Consider the following 19,494-nt stretch of genomic DNA (forward strand, 5'->3'; position numbering starts at 1 on the left):
CAGCATAAGAGTAAAATATTTGACATGAAAAACTTATTACGTGACCATGAATAAACCAGTATCTTATAGCTAGCATGAAACAGTAGTAATAAGGCAAATCATGGAAAAGGACTTCATGGAAAAAAAGCACAGTATCTATTCAAATTATAGCAATAAGAAAAAATAGACATTCTGTAATCATGAAAATCTGAAATAATGCAAAAGATGAATTATGGAAGGACTGATTTATGAAAGGACTCTTTACTCTCAGAAAGGATTAATAAAAAGTTCTTAATTATAAAACCCTTTTAAGCTGTAAGTTTTCAGCACTATTCATTATGTAAGGTAATGTGAACACTGCTTGGGATTTTATCATAAAATGGTATTCGCGGTCATCATACCACTTTCCCCCAAAACACAGTATCCTATGTTATACACCTCACAGGTAGGAAAGGCATCAATCGTAAATAGGAGTATTTTAAAAACCCCGAAAGGTAGGCAACACTGAATATTTGTGTTAACTTCCAGATCAGATGGATCTGTATACCCCAGCAAAACCTAATAGCCCCCATTTAAACCTTTTACAAATCTAGGATTTAGCGTTTGGTTTTTTGTTTGGTTTTTCTTACCACTGGTGCAGTTGAACACACTGGGGAGGATTTTGCTGACGCAGAAAACTCATCCCAGAAGAGGGCCACTCCGGAGAGCTGCAGCAACTTGTGCGCAAACGCCGTAGGCTGATGCACGTTCATTCCTGCAGACTCGTCAGCAGCTTCGTCACAGTACACGGTCCTGCGCGTTCAAAACAAGAGCATTTGCACAACACTCCGGAGAAAACCTACTTGCAAGCCTAAGAAACACACACAGCCTTTTCACTTAAAGGATTGTTCAAGTGTTAGCACAACTGAGAAAATGAGAAAAGGTAACGTGGTCAGCATTACGGTGCTTTGCTACGGGAAGACGTTTTCACCAAGAGACCTCAGCCACAGGAAGGGTAATTTTAGGGGGTCCTAAACTGGCGGGGGGCGGGCGGAGGGGAGACGGGATTAATAACTGCCTAAAGTTCGCCTCCAGAAAACAATCCCTGTGCTCCCTCACAAACCTATCTTGGCTCCAAGGCACGTGTCTGACATGAATGGCATTTCTTGAACTCTTCCGACTGTTCATTCCAGGAGTTCAGTTTAAACGAAATACAGAAAGTAGTTCTACATGCTCTACATGTGAGATTTCAGTAGCTTTTTAATGTACCATTTCAGGGAAATGCAACCTAATTTCAAAATCCTGTTGACAAGAACTTTCACGGGACACCTGGGTGGCTCGGTGGGTTAAGCGTCCAACTCCTGATTAACGGCTCAGGTCATGGAATCACAGTTGGCAAGATCGAGTCCCACGTCAGGCTCTACACTGACAGCGTGGAGCCTGCTTGGGATTCTCTCTCTGTGCCTCTCTCTCTGCCTTTCCCCTGCTCAAGCTCGCTCTCTCTCAAAAATAAATGAATATTAAAAAAAATAATAACCGTTTCACTAATACGTATGATGTTTTGTGAAAGACGGAAACCGTATCTGCTCAAAATCTGGCAAAAGCCCCCGGCAGATCTGTATACGACAGAGCCGTATACTGAGCACTAAGTGTCTTTCATATTTCATCCCGTGTGTTTCTGCAGGCATTCGTAGCACATTAAAACACATGCAAACAGTGACAACCTCAAATCAACACTCAAAAGTGTGTACATGAATCAATCTCTGCTTCAGAGCTGTTTAGAAGGTTCCAAGCGGGCAAAACCACAAAACTAAGTGCTGGTTTCTATATTTTTAAGGAAATCACTATCACACATATTGACTTTGAGATACTCTCACAGAATCCTCAAAGAAAACAGCAGCAGCTTTTTCATGCAAAGCAGCACTTAGACCAAGCAAAGGAAAGCAAAAAAGCCCCTCATACTAATGAGACATACCAAAACAACACATCGCTCACATGAAAAAACTCCACCAGGAGTGCCTTAAATTCAGCAGCGCTCAACTATTCATGATTTTTATTTGATACTAACTAAAAAGAGAACCATTTGCTTTGAATTCAGTATTATATACAAATTATACCCCAACTGGCATTTGAAGTTTTCAATAATGGGATTAGAACATATCTTGGAGAGCAGTGCTTTACTGTGAAATCATACCATGTATTAACAGCATCACCTCTAATCTCTAAAAGCATCATAAAATCTAATGCGAGACTTAGATCTTACCATTTATAAAAGAAAAGAATAGGGTCACTTATTCTCAGAGATAAGAAGTCTTACCTTTCTATTCGAATTTCAAGTGCAGTTCCAGTTTTGGAATTTTCTGGCACGTGTTCGATTCTCAAGACAGTGTCTATAAAAGTGACTTTTACTCTTCTTAGCACTAGAGTAAACAGGTCACCGTCAACATGAGACCATATGTATACTCAATAAAAACTTCTAATGAAAGGAATACAAAACAAAAAAGTTGTCTTTCCTTAAAGATCCCCAAACCTTAAGTTTGGTAATAAATATTTTGTCTTACTGAGCACCTACTATGTCATATCTCAGCAGACACTTGGGTACAGCTAACACTCTCTGTTGAATTAAAATCCCTTACAAAAGCACGATAAAATAAACAGGAGAAACTAGGACACAAAGGACATGAAATTAAATCAGATACAATATTTAAAATAACCTCAATTCTAAAGTTTTGAAGTGAGAACAGTAATTCTGTTTAAAAACAAATCACTCCAACGGATTTACCTTATGTGAGACTTACTAAATAAAAGGTACTAATGTACTAAAAACAAAACAAAAATCTAAAATTTTTGAAAATATCCAATAATGCCAAACCTGTTTCAATGGTTTCAGCAAACTTTTCAAGTCCTTCAAAAGGCTGGGATCCTTCTCCTTGTTCATCCGTTAATTTCTGGCTAAGACATTCTTTTGCCAACTGCATACTGCTGGTCATGAAACTTGACCAATACATAGGCTCAGAACCAGTTGCTGCAAAAAATATAGATGAATTCTAAATAACTTCTCATAGTTCCAACAAAGCCATTTCGTAAAATGCCACATTTGAAATAAGTGAATTCTTAATCCTCTAAGAGATATTTAGCATCATGATATTCCCTAGGCATAGAATACTCTAGAAATCACTCTTGCAAGAGATTCAACCACCACCTTATAATAACTGGGAAGAAAAAATAAAAGATCACAGAACACATGTCCAGAGACCTGTGTTCTCATTAAATGATACACATCTGCCAAATGTTAATTCGCGAATTCGTTCAACAAGTATTTAACGCATGCATGGTACTGTTTAAAAGTCTATAGAATAGAGGTCAGCAAACTTCTTTGGCAAGGGTCAGACGGTACAGATTTCAGGTTTTGTGGGTCCTTGGGTCTCTACCGTGATGACTCAACTCTCTCACTCTGGTGCAAAAGCAGCAGAGAGAATAAATGAATGAGTATGGTAGTGTTCCTACACCAATTTACAAAAATAAGACAGACCAAATTTGGCCTACAGGCCAGAGTTAGCGGACCCTGCTGTAAGGGTTCCAAAAAATATTAATTCTGCCCTCCCAGAGCCTACGATAGAAGAAATATGTTGCGGTTAAGATGAATTAGTAAGCAACTATGCAGTGTCAACAGAAAACACAGCTGAATCGAGAGGTTAATTCTTCTCACTGACAGAATGTAACAGGAAATCTGGCAGAGCTGGTACTCGGCCGAGGCTCTGGAAGGGGAGTAGAAATGTAGACAAGATAGAAAAGCATCCTTGGAGGGATAGATGAACTGGGAAAAATCCTTTCTAGATCTTCCCTCATCAGAGAGCTGCACCATACTCTCTTACGTTTTCCAAAACAAAGTGACAGAGATCACTAGAATTCTTGCCTTCCAAAAATGGAATTTAAAAGCCCTTCTCATGGAATATTTTTAAAGTAAGGGAGAATATTTGACTTTCCACAGGGAAAGTACTATTATATCTAGTCATCATGGTTAAAAAAATATTACTGTTAATTAAATGCCATTATCAAGGAGGACTTCCATGCACAGACTACCAATTTTCAAACTACAGGTGCCACTGATTCCAGGAAGTACACTTTAAACTTTGGTGTTCCGGACAGCACTTGGGCTTATAATCCGCCAGGTATATCTTGGTAAACATCACCTGCCACTGAAAGAATTTAAATTCAGAATTTAAGATGATTCACGTCACGACTCTATTGGTTTAGAAAATACACATACGCCACACACACACTCCGAAGTAGAAAATCTTAAGCTACAACATCACACGGTGGTTCAGAACAGGGACTCCACAACTAGGTTGCCTGGGTTCAGATCCCATCTTCCCACTTAACTAGCCGTGACCTTGGACAAGTCTGGAATCTACCTCTGCTTCAATTCCCTGTTCTGTAAAATGGAGATAATAAAAAATATCTATTTCAAAGAGCTATTATAAAATAATATTTGTACAGCATTTAGAACAGTATGTGGCATCTAAGAAGCACTATACACGTTGGATACGTCGGAAAACATCACGCATGTAATTAAAGCTATACCACACACACATACTTGTAAATAATGACTTACTACCACTTTAAAGCTTTTCCCTCCCCAAGTTTTCCTTTGAAAATTTTCAATCCTAAGAAAGAGGTGAAAGAATGGTACCATGAACACCCACACAGCCTTCACTTAGACTCATCATGAATGTGTCACACGCACACAAATACACACAAACTCTCATCCTTTTGCTGAACTATCTGAAGGTAAACCTCAGGCATCCTAACACTCACTCCTAAATACTTGAGCATACAACTCCTAAGAATACAATGAACATTCCCCAGCAAAAGCTCAGTAAGGATAACACTCCCAAGAAACATAACCCTGGCAAAACATTATCTTCCTTACAGGCCACACCCAAATTTCCCTAGCTGTCTCAGTAACATCCTTCGTAGCAAAAGCAAAAACACAGGATTAACTATTGCAGTTATTTGTGTCTTAGTCTTTTTAATCTGGAACAATTCCTCCACCTTTCTTGTCTTTCGTGATACGGATACTTCTAAAGACTACCAACCAGTGAGTCTGTAGAATTTCCTTATTTTGGATTTGTCTGCCTTCTTCCTTATAATCTGATTCAGATTAAGCACTTTTAACAGGAACGGTACATATATGATGTGTCCTCCTCAGCCATCACATCAGGACACACATGATGTCGGTTTGATCCACTATCAACGAGATTAAGTTTGATCACTAGGTTGTTGTGATGACTGTCAATTTCTTTCATTGTGAAAGAAACATTTTTCTCTTTGTAAATAATATGTAATCGATGGGAGGTATGCTGATACTATCTAAATATAAAGCTCCTCAACAACTTTCACCAAACGATGTTAGAATTCATTGATGATTATCACCTGTATCAAGTGTTTTTTTGTATTTTGGTTTTTTTTTTTTTTTTTTTTTTTTGCCATGGTGGCCAAAAACATGGTTATGGTCTATCATCTTTTTCTACTCTATGAACTAGGCACCCTAGTGCAATAAAGACCTTTCCCTTCTTCCTGACTCTCTTACATACTGATTACTTATTTATAACAATATAAACTTAAAGAGAAATTTTGTTTTAATTTAGTGTGCTATAATCCATTATTGCCATTATTCTTTGTTTACTCAAGTATTCCCAGATTTGGCCAATGAGAGCCCCTAAAGCCCAATCCTGTGTCCTTTTAACATTTCTCCATCAATCTTTGAGCAATTCCTTTCTTTCTGGCACAATACTCCGAATCTTTAAAACACGAGTCATTTTAGATAATCAGTAACAAATAATTAAACCAAATCATCATTATACCAAAGTTCCTGCAGGGCGAGAAGTAATCCTAAAGGTAAAAATCACACACCCCCAAGTCCTAATATTTTTATCTACTGAAAAGCTCACAAATACAATGCTAAGTAATAAATTAAATACTGAATTTAATACAATTAGGTTACTTTCCCAATCTCTGAGGAATACAAATAGAAACAAATCAAACAAACACAACACACGTACCTAGGCGAGGTCTAGGCCGGAAGACCATTTCTAGCCCTTTCACTTCCAGTGCACAATTATCCTGTAGCAAGGAGCCCCATGGAACTGACAGAGAAATGGACTGTATGAATCCTTCAGTGACTTCTAAAGGCGCATCTGCCGACTCCAGGATCTCATTGAGACACTAAAGAGAAAAAACATGTACATTTTGAAATCACAGGGACAAGAATTCCAAATTGGTAACTTACTCAAAGATGCTGAATATGCTCATATAGGTGTCAGACACTAGGGATTAAGAAAGCAGAGTCGAGGGGGCACCTGGGTGGTTCAGTCGATTAAGCGTCCAACTGCGGCTGAGGTTATGATCTCACGGCTCATGAGTTCGATCCCCACATCAGGCTATGTGCTGACAGCTCAGAGCCTGGAGTCTGCTTCAGATTCTGCGTCTCCCTCTCTCTCTGCCCCTCCCCTGCTCGTGCTCGCTCGCTCAAAAATAAAATTTAAAAACTATTTTTAAAAAAATGAAAGAAAAAGAAAGCAGAGTCCAAGATAAAGACTCCCCATCCTCACGAAATTTACTAAATAGCTTACCATGGAAGACGCACATAATTAAGATGTGATGAGCTACATGAAAGAGGAAATACACTGTAATATTTGAGCATATAATAGAACCCAACCTGGCACCAGAGGAAGTACTATTGCAAAGTGAGACCAGAGAAGGCTGAGGAGTTAACCAAAGGGGTCCACACAGACTACGGCGTGTGCAAGGATTCAGAGAAAGCAGAGGTCAGAGACGCAAGACTTTTTGAAAAGGAAAAGTTACTCTAGACTCTAGTGCAGTGTGCTAGGGTGAGGAGCCAAAGATAAAGCTACATAGATAAGGGAGAGGGAGTCCAAACAGCCTTGTAATTCACGTACAGGAGTCTGACATTTATCTCAAGAGCAGAGTGAAGCCATTGAAAGATTTCAAGCAGGGGACCAAGATGAGATTGGAACTTTTAGCGAACCACTTCTGCCACCACACCAAGCATGTATTGGAGGAAAGCAAAATTCAGGCAGAAAGGTTGTTATGAGTAAGAGAAGCCAGGGAAATTGGTTTGGCGAGGACAGTGACACTGAGGGTGGTTAGAAGTGGACAGATTTTTGTAGTATATTAGGAAGTAGAATTGGCATCATGAGAAATAAAAAAAAAAAAAGGACTGAAGGATGACTCCCGGGGTGCTGACCCGGGCAACTGGTTAGACAGTGCTACTGACATTGAAAAAACCTGGAGAAGCAGGTTAGAGGAAGCGGAGAAGTTCGGTTCCCAAGAGCAGACATCTAGGTGGAGACGTCAGAGGCAGCTGGCTATTCTGGTCTCGATATCAGGGGAGCCATCTGGGCTGAGGCTCTAGGGTGACGAGAGAGGGCCTTTGGAAACTTAGGTAGAGTTAGATGATAAGAGGCCTACAACAGAATCCTGATAAGCACCCCAACATTTAAGAACTAAGAATTATTTTATGAAAGAGGCACCTGCAAACTAGAAAAAAGCAAACAGAGAAGAAGGAAAATCAAGTCTTACATTCCCAGAAAATCACGGAAAGACCACTATAAAAAGAGGGGTCCCGGGCAACAAAAGGTAACAAGAGGCCAAACATTTTTAAATGTGCACCGGATTCTGTGATATTTAGGCCACTGGTGATCCCAGTGAGAGCAATTTCAATAGCGTGGTAAGGCAAACCAGATTACAACAGAAGGAAGACAGGATGGATGTAAATATAAGTAACAGAATAATTAAATGTATTTCTTGATAATGTACTTTTTAAATTAAATTAAAATAACACACGTTCACTAAATGCCAGTTTATACGTGTGGTACTTCCTGCGTGCCATGGTAACCGCAGTGTCATACTTCTTTGTTACCAACCTAACACTGACTGTTGAGATTTGGACTGGCTCGTGTTTTGTCATTGGAGGTTACCACTTTAAAAGGCTTTCTCGGGGCGCCTGGGTGGCGCAGTCGGTTAAGCGTCCGACTTCAGCCAGGTCACGATCTCACGGTCCGTGAGTTCGAGCCCCGCGTCGGGCTCTGGGCTGATGGCTCAGAGCCTGGAGCCTGTTTCCGATGCTGTGTCTCCCTCTCTCTCTGCCCCTCCCCCGTTCATGCTCTGTCTCTCTCTGTCCCAAAAATAAATAAACGTTGAAAAAAAAAAAATTTATAAAAAAAAAATAAAAGGCTTTCTCCATGCTGGTGTTTGTGTAATCTTACAGACAGAAATTCTGAAGAGTACTTGGGCATGGATTGTTTTAAGGTAAACACATCCAGGTGCTCACATTCCAAATATATTCTGTTCTAAAGCTGATCGATCTTCCTGAGAAGAGTACTTAACGGTGGCACCATGTTGGATCGCCTCTCCTGTATTCCCTTGTACAGTCTCCCTGCCCCGACTTAGCCAAAAAGGCCTACCTTTTCCCTTCCTGAATCATCCTTCGTGCACCGCCCAGGGTATAAAAATCTCCAGGCAGGACCAGCATTAAGTTTGCTATTGTTTCCCTATCTTATACATATTTTTGGTATGGCACTCAAAGAACTAAGCGATGTTGCTACTGCAAAATCCCTTCAAGTCTCATCTATTTCTTTATGACATCAGCATTTGTCAAGCTTGTAACTATTTCAAAAACTTGGAATGAAATTTATAATGAGCCCTATCAAATTCTAGTTAAGTATATTCATCTATAGATACGTAAGCTAATCAGGGAAGAGGGGGAAAACCACCTAGCCACATCATTAAGAAAGGTATTTCCAAGAGAAATTTTTAAGTTTAGTTTTTCAAACATATTCATATCGTTTTGATCAACTGCACACTTATAACAACACAATCCAGAGGAAAAATCTTAACACTTAAAGCCTAACGATTACCTGAAGGAAATACTGATAAGATTAATATGGTAAGGCCTAGAGAACTACTAAGAAGACCACTATAAAACTCAAAAAACAGAAAGTGAAGAAATCATTAAAGGAATTAAAATGGGAATTAAAAGGAATTTAAAAGGAATAAGGAGGGGCACCTAGATGGCTCAGTCGGTTAGGCATCTGACTTCAGCTCAGGTCATGTTGTTCCGAGTCGTGAGTTCGAGCCCCACACTGGGCTCTGTGCTGACATTTCGAGCCCCACACTGGGCTCTGTGCTGACAGCTAAGAGCTTGGAGCCTGCTTCAGATTCTGCGTCTCCCTCTCTCTCTCTGGCCCTCCTCCTCTCACGGTCTATCTCTGTCTCTCTGTCTCTGTCTCTGTCTCTCTCTCCCTCTCAAAAATAAATATTTAAAAAACAGGAATAAGGAAATATTTACTTAATGCAAAAGAAAGCTTGATAGCAAGTTTTAAAATATGATCTCTTTCAGTTTAGTTACATGTTTTTACTGTAGAGAAATTACAGCATGATCAATAAAAGACTGAAGCATAAAATACATCAGTTATGATAAAATTTTGCAGAAGATGAACATAAGAGTTCAATGGGAAAAAATACAATGTTAAATTTCCAACTATTAATGAAGAGCTTGTTCAACCATTTTCAAATGCATAATGGTAGATATTTAGATCCTACTGGGTGAAAAAAAATATTTTTTATATCAATATTTACAACACAGGATTACTCTCTACAACTATTTAAGCTGTTAAGAAAACGAAAGGCCAAGGTGGCGTCACTCGCCCACCAGGACAGCAAATCAAGACTTAATTGCAGTTTCAACCCCTCCAAGAGTGAAATTTTAAGCCAATCAATCTGGATTTTCTGGTTGGCACCAAGGAGGTAATCTTCTCCCCTAGAGGAAGATGAGGTAATCCACCTAAGACTCTCCCTTCTTCTCCCCTAAGGAAAGAAGTTCTGGCCTGAAACAATCTTTTCTTTTGCTAATAACTTCTTGCCCCAACCTCCTCCCTCCTTCCTATAAAAACCTTACCTTTTGCACAACTTTGGAGCTCCCCATACAAGCTAGGTGTGGTGCTGACTGATTCATGTATTGATTAAAAAAGCCAATTAGATTTTCAAATGTTCTTGGGTGAATTGCTTTTTTGTTTTAATCAAAATTTATAATGAAAACCTTTTAAGTCAATTTTACTTTAATATTTATTTTGAGAGCGCGCGCACACACACGCACACACACACACACACACACACACACACACACACACGGAATGGAGAGAGAGAATCCGTGCTGTCAAAACAGAGCCCAACATGGGGTTCGACCTCAGGACCATGAGATCATGACCTAAGCCAAAAATCAAAAGTCAGACGCATAACTGTTAAGTCAATTTTAATTTTTTTTTAACGTTTACTTTAGAGAGGGACAGAGTGCAAGCGGGGGAGGGGAGAGAGGGAGACACAGAATCCAAAGCAGGCTCCAGGCTCAAAGCTGTCAGCACAGAGCCCGACGCAGGGCTTGAACTCTCGAGCCATGGGATTGTGACCTGAGCCGACGTCAGACGATTAACCGATAAGCCACCCAGGGGACTCAAACTGTTAGGTCAGTTTTAAAATGCACAAGGAATATGGTAAATTTTCAAAAATTTTAAGAGAAAATTGGGCAAATGTTTGAAGGACACTCTTTTAAAAGAGCATGTGTTCTGGTCCTAGCTCAATCACTTACTAGTTGGGTGGTCTTGGACAAGTTCTTGAATCTCAATTTCCTCATCCATAAAATGGGATGGTATCTATTTCATACACTTATTGTGAGCATAAATGAGGTAATAACATGGAAAGCTACCAACACAGTTCCTGATACCAAGTACACACCTTATAAATGTTGACTACTGTTCTTTATCTTCCACAGTGCCTACCTAGCACAATGATGAGCACTCTTAGGGATTCCAGGGTGTTTGACAGTATGCAGACAGAAAAACATCAAGTTATGTTTTTCTTTAATACCATAAGACTAGGAAATATATCCTTATTAGTTTAAACCAAGGCATCAGAATTCAGAGATAAAATAGAGCATTAAAATTAGCAAGACCCAACTTGGACCAATTAACACTTGATTAGCACTTATTACATACAGGATACCGCACTATACTATCTCATACCCACGTTATTGCATTAACTCATCACAATAGCCCTCTGAACTAGGTATTTTTGTGCCTGTTTTCCAGATATGGCAACTGAGATCAGAAAAGTTAACTTTCAAAAGCTCTTCAATTAATCACTCCAGAAACTATAAAAAAGAAACACAAAATTTTCCATTGTGAAAATATGTAAGAGGCAAATCAAAACGATGTAGTAACATCAGTAAGTCTCAAAAAAACAGCACATGGGCTTAGGAGCTGGCTTATAGAACAAACTTTCTATGATAGAAAACTTCTCAATCCCTTTGTACCAGTTTTTCAAATTTCAGTCAAGGACAATAGGTGTCAGACTCCGGAAGGATGCTTCCTAAAAATGCAGATTCTTGGGTTTTTAGAACAAGAATCTATAGGCAAGGGGCCACAAGTCTGCATGTTACCAAAGTTCCCAGGTGAACCCAGTGCTGCTAGTGTTTTTAGAAGCTCTGCTTTCTTGAATCTTTTGAACCAGTGTGATGTACAAAAAGCACATAGGAGTTGGAAAGACTTAGGTTTAAAATCTCGCCGCACTGCTAATCCTAAACCTGAGTAAGTTACTTAACCTCATGGTAAAATGGAAATTGGTTGCACCCAACTTAGAGCAAGAAAACCTACATAAAAGCACCCACTACAGTATACAGAGATGGAAGGTGCTTAATAAACGGTCGCTATTATCTTCAGAAGCAGAATAAAATCCCCCACCTCGACTCCCTGTGCCCTCTAGTCATCCTCTCTGGGTAGCCAAGGCAGCCATTTCCTCACCACCAACTACTACCTGCCTTCTAACCCTCAGCTCCTGTGACACCGCTCTTAACTCTGCCAGAAAGAACTGCCAACAACAATGAACAATACGCAGTCCTCCCCTCCCCGTGAGTTCTCAGCTCTAACTCCTATGGCCACTTCCCTTTTTGGGATTCTAACTTTACTTTGCTTCTTCACCACTCTTCATGCTTCCTCTCACTCTTCTCTCCAACCCTTCACCACTCAATGTCGGTATTCGCCTAAGTTTCATCTTCAGCCTTTTTGGTTTCTCAGTCTAGTCTACAGACTAACCACACACCTTGTGTGCTGTTTTAGTCACTACTGATACTCTGATAACGTCCAAATCTTTGGCCCCGGCTCTTCCTCAGCTCCCTACTATCCATATTGTGAAAAGAAATAAAAGGAAACCTCGTTTAAAATGGAGCCGGGAGGCCAGCAGGGAGAGTTCTCAAGTCCCTACTGCTGGTGGTCAGCTGCAGACCCAACAAGAAGAGACCTACCTTCCAGGTCCCTTCTGCCTGAGCTACTAAGTCCTGTCCCAACAGGAGGTAGGAAATTTTCCTCCTTTCCCCGCCCCCACAACAGCCCAGCCAGGAAGAGACTTCACAGCTCAGCCAAAGAAGGGCCACTCCACCTTGAACTTCCAGTTTACTCCAATGGACTTCTGGTTTATAAAGGCCCTCCCAACTTCCCTCTTTCCTCTGTAAAACAGCTTACTCCTCCTTTGTTCTCCAGACTTGCCTAGGGTTTTAATGTAGCTTACTCGTCCCAGATTGCAATTCTCTGCTATAAAAAAAAAAACAAAAACAGAAACAACTTTTGTTGGTAAAGTAACTGGCAGTTTTATTTTTAAGGTTAACAACACACAGCTCCCACCGCCTGCTGAGCATCTCTGTCTGGATGCTCCGAAGTTCCCTTAAAATCAGTGTTAAAACTTATTCTCCCCCCAATTTCAATTTTCTTTCCTCTCCCATTTGCTCCTCACCCCTACAGGGACAGGGTGGGAAGGAGGAACACAGCCTTCTCTACTATTTCCTATTAAGCCAATAAACTAGTGCAGGAAGCGATGGTCATTCAAGATTCATGCCTCTACTCATGTTTTTCATATATTCATAACAATTCTAAGAGAAAAATTTAGAATGTGTGACTCTAAAGAGGCCCATCATATAAGACCAAAAAAAGTTCAGAATGGCTTATTTCATGGGTTATTTCCATAATTAAAAGTTTGAAATTTGCGTACCATATTGTTATCTCTGGGAGAGATGAGATTAAGGGCTGTTCATACTTAATATATTTTACATACATATGTATATTTCATCTTTATTTCTTTCCCATTTGAATTTTTCACAATTAGCATGTAAGCTATATAATAAAAGTAAACAACTTAAAATATACCAAAATGTTTTAAACTGTATACAGGCAACGACAGCCCCTGTAACATGGGCATCTGTCAACATTAGACAACTATCTAGGAAATGGATTTTGATGGAATTCTCTTCCCAATAAACACTAAGTTTTCATTTGTCTCGATTTTGTTTTAAATAGAACAGGATGTTTTATTACGGCACTGAAGAATGGTATTAAAAGAAATCTGGTTAAGGAAATAGTTCTAGAGAGAGTAAACAGTTCAAGAATTTAAACAGTGCCACTAAGGTACAAAATAATATCCCTAAAAATAAGATGTTTTAAATAGATCACACTTCTACAGTCTTAGATGCACTTGGGCAAAATCCTCTATATCTAATATCATAAGGTACTTAGAAATTCACTCATTCTATGCAACTCCAAGGTCTACTACAGTATACAAGTAGGACAAAATTCTTAGATAACGGAATCAATTTGGCCAGGTAGGCTATCTACTCAGGAAATATTTTCCTCATTAGCCCATAGAAGTATATCCTTGAGACTGAATAATTCTTAACCTAAAAGCAGAGACCTGAAATGCTAAGCAAGTGTCTTATAGATTACCTTAGAGTTTCTCTTATCTTAAAGGCCATTTAGCTTTTAGTTATCAATGAGTTTCATGCATATAGATAAAGGGAAGGTAACACTGGTCTACTGGACCATCTGGCAAAGAATTAGTAACCAATACTGCTTGAACTGAAGATTAATTTTATTCTTTATACCAGTATAAGTAGGAAAGCAAAACAAAGATTATTAGGTTGAAATTCAAAGGCTTCAAAGTCTTAATGTCTACCCTCCAGGACATACTGAACTTCTGTGAGGAAAGGGTCTTTATCTAGTTCACTGCTCCACCCCCAGCTCCTCATAGTGGCACATGCTAAGAACTCCAGAAGTGTAACGAACCAACTGATGAAAACACTTTAATTAAAAAAAATATGGGGCGCCTGGGTGGCTCAGTTGGTTAACCGTTGTCCGACTTTGGCTCAGGTCATGATCTCACATTCTGTGAGTTCGAGCCCAGCATCCGGCTCTGTGCTGACAGCTCAGAGCCTGGAGCCTGCTTGACATTCTGTGTTTCCCTCTCTCTCTGCCCCTCCCCTGCTCCTGCTCTCTCTCCTTCTCCCTCTCACTCTCTCTATTAAAAAAAATTATATATATATGTATATATATATGTATACGTATATGAATAAATAAATAAGTAAATAAGGCACCTGGGTGGATCATTCAGTTGGGTGTCTGACTCTCGATTTCGGTTCAGGTCATAATCTCACAGTTCATGGGATCAAGCCCCACGCCAGAACCTGCTTGGTATTCTCTCTGCCCCTCTCCCACCCAAGTACTCTCTCAAAATAAACAAACATTAAAAAAAAGAAGAAGAAAGTCAGGGTTTTTTTTATTTTTAATGTTTATTTTTGAGAGGGTGAGCGTGGGGGAGGGGCAGAGAGTGAGGGAGACACAGAATCGGAAGCAGGCTCCAGGCTAGAAGCTGTCAGCACAGAGCCCGACACGGGGCTCGAACTCACGAACCATGAGATCATGACCTGAACCAAAGTCGGACACTCAACCGACTGAGCCACCCAGGTGCCCCAATAAAGTCAGTCTTAAAGAGTTGGAAAAGAATGAGTCATCAAATCCCAAACTCCTCCCCAAGTAGAATTTCCTTCTTTCAACATTTTACATTTCCAAACACCTCCTTGGGGAACTCATGAACTTAGGAGCACATTACAGTTGTGGAATAGATCCAAACCTCCTGCTTCTATTTCTCCCTCCCACTTCAAGCCCTTCTAAGGTCGTGATCTCCCAAGTGGGGTGTATGAATACCAGAGAGTATGAGTTGATCTATAGGTATGTTAGAAGAAAATTAGGCATTCCATATGCAATTTCTCAAAGTTTTAAATTTCTCAAAGTTTTCTCAAAGATTTAAAAGTTGTACCACTAGTTAATACACAAACGGGCACTGGCACGCTCACTCAGGCCAGGCATCCGAATGGCACAAAGGGAAGATCAGTAGTCCCACAATGGGGAAAAGCCAAGAGTGGCGCCCTCACCTGGATATTCATTCCATGTCAGCATCCTGAAACTTATTTGGGCATACGTTCTACATAATAAAAACAGACCTAAACACAGAATCCTTTTAAAGAGAACATGACAATAACTTTCTGATTTCCTGGTTTTCTTATGGCCAATTATTGAAGAGTTGAAATTAAAGATAAGCAGTTTTCTTCTACAGAAAGGGTTCCAAATAGAGTAATCATTTATGAGATGACCCATGGCTATCAGCAGTATATGCTACCTAGCAGGTATATTGCAAAAAACAAAACACGCTTTATATTTGCAAAGTAAAGACATTTTTTTTTTTTTTAGAGACTTTATTTTTAAGTAATCTCTACACCCAACGTGGGGCTCAGAGTCACAATCACTCGATCAAGAGTCACAACCACTCGATCAAGAGTCACATGCTCCTCGGACTGAGCTAGCCAGGTGCCCCAAGGTATCGCTTTAATAATGAGAAAATAACTGATCTTGGGAACGTGAGTTTGAGCTCCGCATTGGGCTCCATGCTGGGTGTGGAGTCTACTTAAATAAAAAAAAAAAATTTAGGGGCACCTGGGTGGCTCAGTCAGTTAAGTGTCCGGTTTTGGCTCAGGTCATGATCTCGCAGTTCATGGGTTCAAGCCCTGCATCAGGCTCTGTGCTGACAGCTCAGAGCCTGGAGCCTGCTTCGGATTCTGTGTCTCTCTCTCTCTCTGCCCCATCCCCGCTCATTCTCTGTCTCTCTCAAAGGTGAATAAACGTTAAAAAAAATAAACAAATTTTTAAAATAAACAAAATAGGTTAAAAAAATTTTTTTAATATTTCTTTATGAGAGAAAGAGAAATGGAATGTGAGCAGGGGAGGGGCAGAGAGCGAGGGAGATACAGAATCCAAAGCAGGCTCCAGGCTCCAAGCTGTCAGCACAGAGCCCCACGCAGGGCTCGAATTCATGAACCGTGAGATTAAGGCCTGAGCTGAAGTCAGATGCTTAACCCACTGAGCACCCCCCCCCCCAGGCGCCCCAATAAAATAGCTTTTAAAGTTAACTTATATATGTGTGTGTATATATATGTGCATATATGTGTATGTACATATATATAAATGCAACAACTTCAATCAATTATCAAGAAAAACTGAGATCAAGGAAGAAAGGAATGTCACAGCCCACTGCAACACAACTCTGTGCATAATTGATGGCGGAGAATTAAAACATTACTAATGTCACTAATGACATGATTCTTCCATTTGAACCTATAAATCTTCGTGAGGCATCTTTTATTTTTTCAGAGACAAAGTCATTAAAATCAAAAGGCAAAAGCAACTGAATTTGGAATCAGAACTTTGAAGAGTTATTATTTAAGTGTCACATCAAAATTTATCCTAGTTCATACACAGCACACTATAATAAATAAATCGACAACATCACATGTTTACTGGATGCTTTGACAAATTCTTCCCCTTCAAGGAACAGATCCATAATCTTCAGATCAAGTCTAGCCATAAATCATTTTGTCAACAATCCTGAAGTCAAACTGTAAATTCAAATACCACCATCTCTGACTTCCCATGAAGATTAAAACTACACAAATAAAGTGCCTAGCACAGTGTCTGAAATAAACAGATGCTCAATAAACATTAACGGCTCTTTCCCTGGCTTGAAGCCATGTGATTAGTGAAGAAATAGGGGCTTAAGATTTAGGTTTGAATTCTCATGGTACCACTTGCTAGCTGTGTAACATATTATTTAACTCCAACTTTAAAATGGAAATAATACCCATCTTATAAGATCAATGTGAAAAGTCATTAAAGAATAATTCATACAGTTATTCAACCCACAAAAGAATTAATAAATATCCAATCCAGGGCACCTGGGTGGCTCAGTCAGTTAAGCGTCTGACTTAAGGCTCAGGTCATGATCTCACTGTTTGTGAGTTCGAGCCCCACGTGGGGCTCCTGTGCTGACAGCACAGAGTCTGAAGCCTGCTTCATATTCTGTGTCTCCATCTCTCTCTGCCCCTCCCCCACTTGTGCTTGCACTCTCTCTCTCCCTCTTGCTCAAAACTAAATATTTAAAAGAATTTTAATAAAATAAATAAGTGTCCAATACTCCTCCTTTAAGATAGCTTACTCATATCTATACCAAAAGTATAGATTCATGGGTCACCAAACTTAAAAATATCCATCACAATCCCTACCTTCTGCTAAGAATTACAGCAATATTGTACCCTGACACAGTGCATAGCATGGAATGTATACTCCATTAATGTTTACTAAATTCAGGTGAATGACCATGTCCACGGGCACTTAGCTAACTGGCAGCCTGGGCTAGCCTGATCTAGCCAGGTGTGGGGCTGGGTCTACTGAAACCAGGGCTCTTTCCACTACCATTTGAACTCTCCCTAGTTAAGTCATCTACTCACCGAAAAAAATTATATGTTTATCCATACTAGTACAAATTAATTGAAGGGTCATAATAAGGTGTTACCCGTAATTTGAATTTTTCAGGTTTCTGTGGCTAAAGAAGTCATTACTCTATTAAAATACTTTTATATAAAAGGAAAAAAAAATTTGTTGTTGTTGTTTTTACACAGCTTCTATGGGGGGGGGGGGGGGGTCCTTTTGTTTTGCACAACTACCACCGGAAAGTCACCTATGTTCCTTTCTCCTAAATGTCACCTGCGTAGGACTCAAATGCTAGCAGCAAACTGTAGCGCAGCAAATAAAGGGCTGGGGAAGGAGAAAAGCCGTCCCATTCGTGTTCGACTCCGGACTGAATACAATGTAAGCAGACTACCATGCCCTGAACACACAAATGCAGGCACATCTCCACGTGGGGAGTTTAACCATATGTGAAGCACCTGTAAGACACACGGAGTCAACTCACAGCCTCGGGATGACAAGCCGACAACAGGTTTTTTAAAGGGTCTGAAACTCGCAGCTTCAGCGCTCTCGCAACACCTGTTTGCGATCTGTCACGTGAAGCAAATAGGCGTAATTCAACGGCACCACCCGGGCCACACAACCACTCGCAGGGTGGCCCTGTAGACGTACCATCAGGCAAAAAAAAAACCCAGGCAAACCGGCAAGAGGCCTTCGCCTAACTTGCCTTCCAGATAGCAAACGCCGTACCGACAGACCGCGGGGTTCAAACAGCCCACCCAGAATAAATAAAGGAATACGAATTGTGACATCCCCAAAGGTCCTCCCTCATCCTTCAGCTTTCCAGAGTGTCATCCCATGAAATAGGATTTGTTTGCCACAGAACCCCGCGACCCCTGCTACCCCAGGGACAGCGCGGGTCGCCTCCTTCCAGGGACCCGTTGCGGCCAGCGTCAAAGACCCCAAAACCACTGACGCAACTGCTTCCCTCAGTGGAGACTCCATCACGTCTGTTAAGTTTCAGAAACACGTGATTTGGGGACGCAAACTTGCTAGAAACGGGCTAAACACTTGAACACGTTTCTGTGAGCCCCTGGCACACTTCACTTGGATCCCAACCATTCCCAGGGAGGGGCTGCCCGTCACCAATCCTGGGTGACACGCGTTCAAACCGCCCCAAGGAGGGCAGCAAGACCCTCCGGGCCGGCCGCCGGCCGCTCTTACCCATTTGTCCAAAGGGACTTGGGCGAGGGACCCGGTGCCCTGGTACAGGTCCAGGCTGAGCTGCTCCAGGCTCAGCTTCTCCTGAAGGAAGTGGCCCAGGTACCTCTGCAGGAGGTACCGACAGGCCCTCTTCTTGATGGACTCCGAAAACGGCCAAGGCATGACGAGGGCTGGCCGCGGGGCCCGCGGGGACTGCAGGCGGCGGCTCCGGCCCTGGGGCCCAGGCTCCGGCTCCAGGCCGCGGCGGCGGCGCCTCGGGTCCCGGCCGGCGTCCCCGGTCCGCGGCGGGGCCTAAGCCCGGGACGGCCCCTCCATGCCCGCTCGGCGCCGGGCGTCCCTCAGGGCGACCCCATCGCCGGCGCCGCGTCGCTCGCGCTAGGCCCGGCAGGGACCAGGCGCGGGGAAGCCCCCGTCGCCCCGGGCCCGGGACACCTCCGGGAAGATCCTACTCGGCACAGAGAGGGGATGCAAGAGAACACGCGGGGAGGCGGCAGGACCCGAGGCAGGTACTTAGGCACCCTCCTCCACCGCCGCCGCCGCCGCCGCGCGTCGAATTTGTTGTCATCCGCGGGGCGCGCTCCCGGCTCTGGGGCGCTCCCGGCGCGTTCGCGAGACC

At 41.6% G+C, this 19,494-nt stretch overlaps 1 protein-coding gene across 5 annotated transcripts in view; it reads right to left on the reverse strand.

The window, feature by feature from the left end:
- ATG2B (autophagy related 2B) overlaps positions 1 to 19,452 on the reverse strand; it is a 74,038-nt gene extending 54,586 nt beyond the window's left edge. For 2 of the 5 annotated variants that reach the window (XM_030319914.1, XM_030319915.1), the window contains exons 1-5: positions 18,879 to 19,449; positions 6,024 to 6,186; positions 2,831 to 2,983; positions 2,276 to 2,378; positions 609 to 771 (exon numbers count right to left, since the gene is read on the reverse strand). In XM_030319914.1, coding sequence (XP_030175774.1) covers positions 609 to 771; positions 2,276 to 2,378; positions 2,831 to 2,983; positions 6,024 to 6,186; positions 18,879 to 19,040 — 744 coding nt within the window. In that variant the 5' untranslated portion in view covers positions 19,041 to 19,449. Of the gene's footprint in view, positions 1 to 608; positions 772 to 2,275; positions 2,379 to 2,830; positions 2,984 to 6,023; positions 6,187 to 18,878 lie in introns of all 5 variants that reach the window. The other 3 variants (XM_030319916.1, XM_030319913.1, XM_030319917.1) reach the window with 2 other exon arrangements.
- Between the last annotated feature and the right edge of the window lie 42 nt (positions 19,453 to 19,494).

Source organism: Lynx canadensis, chromosome B3, assembly GCF_007474595.2.
Source record: "Lynx canadensis isolate LIC74 chromosome B3, mLynCan4.pri.v2, whole genome shotgun sequence".
Lineage (NCBI taxonomy): Eukaryota > Metazoa > Chordata > Mammalia > Carnivora > Felidae > Lynx > Lynx canadensis.